Consider the following 4,366-nt stretch of genomic DNA (forward strand, 5'->3'; position numbering starts at 1 on the left):
TATACTAAAACCTATTATGTATTTAATTTACAATTAGAAAAATATTGGAACCAGAGTTTTAATTTGAACTGCTATGGAGATACTACAAAATACTATGAAAAAATTATCAAAATTAAACTGAAAAAGCAAATAGGTTTCAAGTTGCGTTGTGTGTTGCATATTAATGAATGGAATATGTTGGCAACACTGAATTAGTTATTTGTCGTTTCAAAAAATACATCAGCTATCAACCATCGCATTTACAAGTATCATAACTTATAAAAATTTAGATGAACTATCTGCAATCGTTTGTTAAGAGCTGCTTAACCTCCCGCGGTTTTTCATCTTCTGCGTGGGTCGGCCTCTGGCAGCGATGGGTTGTCGTCACTGGTGGGGCAGCGTCTCGAAGGTCTCCGAGTCCGGACTCCCGTACCCGCTGGAGCCGTCGTCCCGGTGGTTGACTACGCTAATGGGCTGCCGCAGTGGGCCTTGGGGCGCCATGTCCGAATTCTTCTCGCTGTAACAGGACGGGCTGTTCACAATTCTACCCTCACCGACTGCGGTTAGGTTGTCTCCTGCCTGCTGAAAGAGATCAACCAACCTCATTTCAGATTGACTTTCGTCTTTATGTAAAATAGTATGGGATTATTAGGTTTTCTTTAATGATTTTGGTCTCTTATCGTATAAATAGGTAGCTGCTTATAAATCATCAATAATAGCGTAATCGAACACCCTACAGTCTCTTGCGGTTGATTTAAAGTAAAAAAAAACAAAAGAGCATAGACATCATACACCTGTAAAAATAAATTGGTTTGAATTAAAGTTCATTTGAGCTTTACCTACTTGGTACATGGACGACGGCAAGTTTTCCATAGAGGTAATGATAAAACAAAGAAACACATTACTAAAATTACTAGAATTTGGCACAAAAACTGATTTCTTGCCTTTGATAACACAGACCCACAAAAAAGCGGTTTGTATTGGAAACTAAACCACCTTTAAAAGTATTTTGAACGAATGCACATATGAATCTGTGTGTTTTTACTGATGCGTCCTGATTTTCCCTTAACCTCAAAAACTTAGCTGTAAATCGCGATGAAATAGCTTGTTTTGGGTTAAAAACATGGTGACAAGTTTGGAATGGACCTAAAAATCTTGCTTTTGTTTGCTTCAAATCTTCAACTATCAATAGCACTTTTTGCATGTGTTCTTTACTCTTACAATTACATAAGAAGCTTTCAATAACCCATTGAAACATAAAGTCAAAGTGCTCATTCTTTATTAAGTCATTTTTGAAACATCGTCAGTTTCGCATATGGGTGATCTGTGGGAATTTATTCAAAGCATTTTCCGTCTTCATGCAGAACATTCACAAATTGCTTTATAATTTCAAGTTAAACAAGTTAGAAGCATTACCTAGGGTCCACCACTGGTTCTCCAATGATGTTACCTATAACTCATTTTTGACTTTTATAGTGATAGACATGATCCCAATTGTATTATAAGGTGTTTTAATGAATTCTGATTGTAGTTCCAAAGTCACCTTCTTGAATGAAGAAAGAAAATCGTTCTTATAGATAATCGATGTAAAATTCATAGACCACAAATTAGAACAAAGCCGGAGCTATATTTCAACAATGACTCACAGGAAGGATAGACAGCATAGCTTTAGCTTTCAGCTGTTGTTGAAAATTTCTTATGTATGTCACAAGAGTAAAGACTCTAAAGAAGTAGAATCTGGTATGAACAAAAAATTTCGCAGAATGGGAGGCTTGATGGACTTGCATTTCCAAATATTAAAGAAATGGAGCATATACCATTAAGTACATGATGACCAACTACTGTTAGACTGTAAAAAAGGAGGATCATGGGAGATAAGTACAACGCATTTCAGTTTGATCATAGTGAGTCAAAAAATATTAACGTATAACCTCTTCAAACGTACTGACGTCCCATATTATTCTTCATTAAAGGAAAATGATTGTTTTTAAGTGATTTTTCTTATTTCCTAAATTAAAATCAGTGCTGAAAAAACGCCGTTTTCAGACTATTGATGACATCATAGCAAATTCGTCACAAATTTTAAGGGCCATTTCAAATTAAGCTATCCAGGACTGTTTCGGGAAATGGAAATACCACTAGGAAACGTGTGTGAATAAGGGAGGTGAGTAGGTACTTTGAAGGAGACCAAGGACTAATAATGCATACAATTAATAATAAAATTAAAAAAAATAAAGTTCGGTTACTTTCCGAACAGACTTCGCATAAGCTCTGGATACTCTTCATTGAAATATGATACGAGGATTATGAGCCTTATACATTTTTTATTAGTGTTGACCTATTTTTTATTTTTTACCACTGTATCAAAAGAATTCAAAATATATATTTATCGGTTGTGCAAATTTTCGCACAAACAATGCACTTTATGCGGTAATAAAAGTTATTTGCCATTGCTGGGCATAATCGTGAAAGACGATTACATTTAATTGGCAATTAGGAGAAAGCAAAAGTTAATGTGAAGTTTTAAATACTCCCGTGCCCTCGTACGGTCATAAAGTAATATTTGTTATATTTTAAAAGCCCGTATAAGGCTAAGAGCTTCATTCAGCTGCTTTTAGCTTTCAAACAAACCACTTTACTGAAACTGAAAACATCGCTCGAGTCCATTTATTCAAAAGCATTTAATGATTCGCATTTATCGTTACAATGGCTTAATTTTTTAGTATGACTTTTGATTTATGCATTCTTTTAAAATGGATTTTAAAAGCTGCTTTTCAGCGGAAGCTGCTGCCGAGAATTACGTCACACGTTGAATATAATATGATAATTTTCCGTGATTTCTTTTATTTTTATTTTGAATACTCACAAACCGACAGATGCATTCCAGTCTTTAAAAAAAAATCAACAATTCCTACATTTTACTCAGATAAGTTGAGATAAGTCGGACTATTTCAAAACTGCAGTATGTACAGAAAATAACACAACGCGTCAAAAATGAATGAGTATTTGCCTCACCCAAATTAAACAATATTTCCTTATACAGGGTGTCCCTGAAATGCATGTACCACTAGGGCGCTTTACGTTAATTTACCTAATTGCAAAATTGCACCGTAAGGATGCTAGGGCGTCAAAGATTTTGAAAAAAACATCAACAATCATTTATAAAACGGAAAAACGTTGAACGATTAAAATGAAATTTGGTATGTGAAAGTATATTGGTAAAAGGCTTTTCCTGATGCAATTAATGTTAATTACCGACTTGCACAAATGCCTTAAACTGGATACCTCAGTTAAAAAAATATTCTTATTTTTTTCATGTATTATCTGATTGTCACAATTTTTTAATTATCATTATTTTTTCTGGTGAAAGCTAAAACTTTTTTAAATAAATTCTGTTTTTTCCAAAATTTTGATAAATACATCAAACTGGAAATATAATTTGTTGCATCTTAAAAGTAATCTAGTATTCCGTCACCCCTATCAGTCCAACTTTCTCGAACTTATGCTAACATGTGTCGAAGAAATGTGTCTTAGTAATTCTGTATTTACGCAAAAATAGGGAATAACAACGTTCAACATTTTGGTAGAGCCGATCATACCTGTAAGTTACTGACTTGCCTTCTGATATGGGCTAAACTGCTAGGATTGTATGCCATATTCGCAAAAACTAGTCTTTCCTCATAGTCGTATTCACAAAGTATTTTATTTTCACAAAGGTAGAACCTGTCACCAACACAGAACCTGCAAGCAAGAAAATGATTATTATTGCAATATATTTTTTATACTGGGAAGCACCTTCATTACTAATTAAATCTAATTATATATTAAAAAATATTGCCTATTACCAGAATTATGTGAAATTATAGAAAAATGTATAGTTACAAATAAATATTTTACATTGTCATAGCTATTGATTAAAAACTGGTAATCATCTTACCTGTGATTACATTGGTGACATGCAAAACATTCTAAGTGGTAAACATTATTTTTTGCCCTCATTACCATCTCAAAGGCAGGGATGACTTTGTTACAAGCTGCACAATATCCTGTTGTACCAAACAATCTGGAAGAAATTTTTTTCGTAATTTAAATTTCCATTTTAATATATCTACAGAGAAACAATAATATTATGTGTCAGAAAAGAAATACATATACTTTTGGAAAAGTTATTACTCCTCGTATAATATTTATTTATTAAATAAGCAAGTTAGAGTAAATAAATATGAAATTCTTCTAATGTGATGTAATGCATTTCCATACATCCAAAAATGGGATAAAATCTAATACGAACTGTTAAATTAAAATGGTTCATTTGCATAAACTGTACTTAGAAATATAACAGCGCAACTTCTTTTGTATTCTGAACATTGCTTTTAACTGGTTTAGA

The 4,366-nt window shown here is 33.1% G+C and overlaps 1 protein-coding gene across 1 annotated transcript; it reads right to left on the reverse strand.

Moving 5' to 3' along the window:
• Positions 1 to 81: 81 nt before the first annotated feature.
• Positions 82 to 4,042, reverse strand: LOC111692931 (LIM/homeobox protein Lhx3-like; the record flags this gene model as incomplete). The annotated part of the gene is made up of 3 exons (XM_023457060.1): positions 82 to 561; positions 3,579 to 3,720; positions 3,917 to 4,042. Coding segments are annotated over 3 exons (466 nt in total), but the record flags the coding sequence as incomplete, so codon positions are not given.
• Between the last annotated feature and the right edge of the window lie 324 nt (positions 4,043 to 4,366).

The sequence above is a fragment of the Anoplophora glabripennis genome, unplaced genomic scaffold (genome assembly GCF_000390285.2).
Source record: "Anoplophora glabripennis isolate ALB-LARVAE unplaced genomic scaffold, Agla_2.0 scaffold5147, whole genome shotgun sequence".
Classification (NCBI taxonomy): Eukaryota; Metazoa; Arthropoda; class Insecta; order Coleoptera; family Cerambycidae; genus Anoplophora; species Anoplophora glabripennis.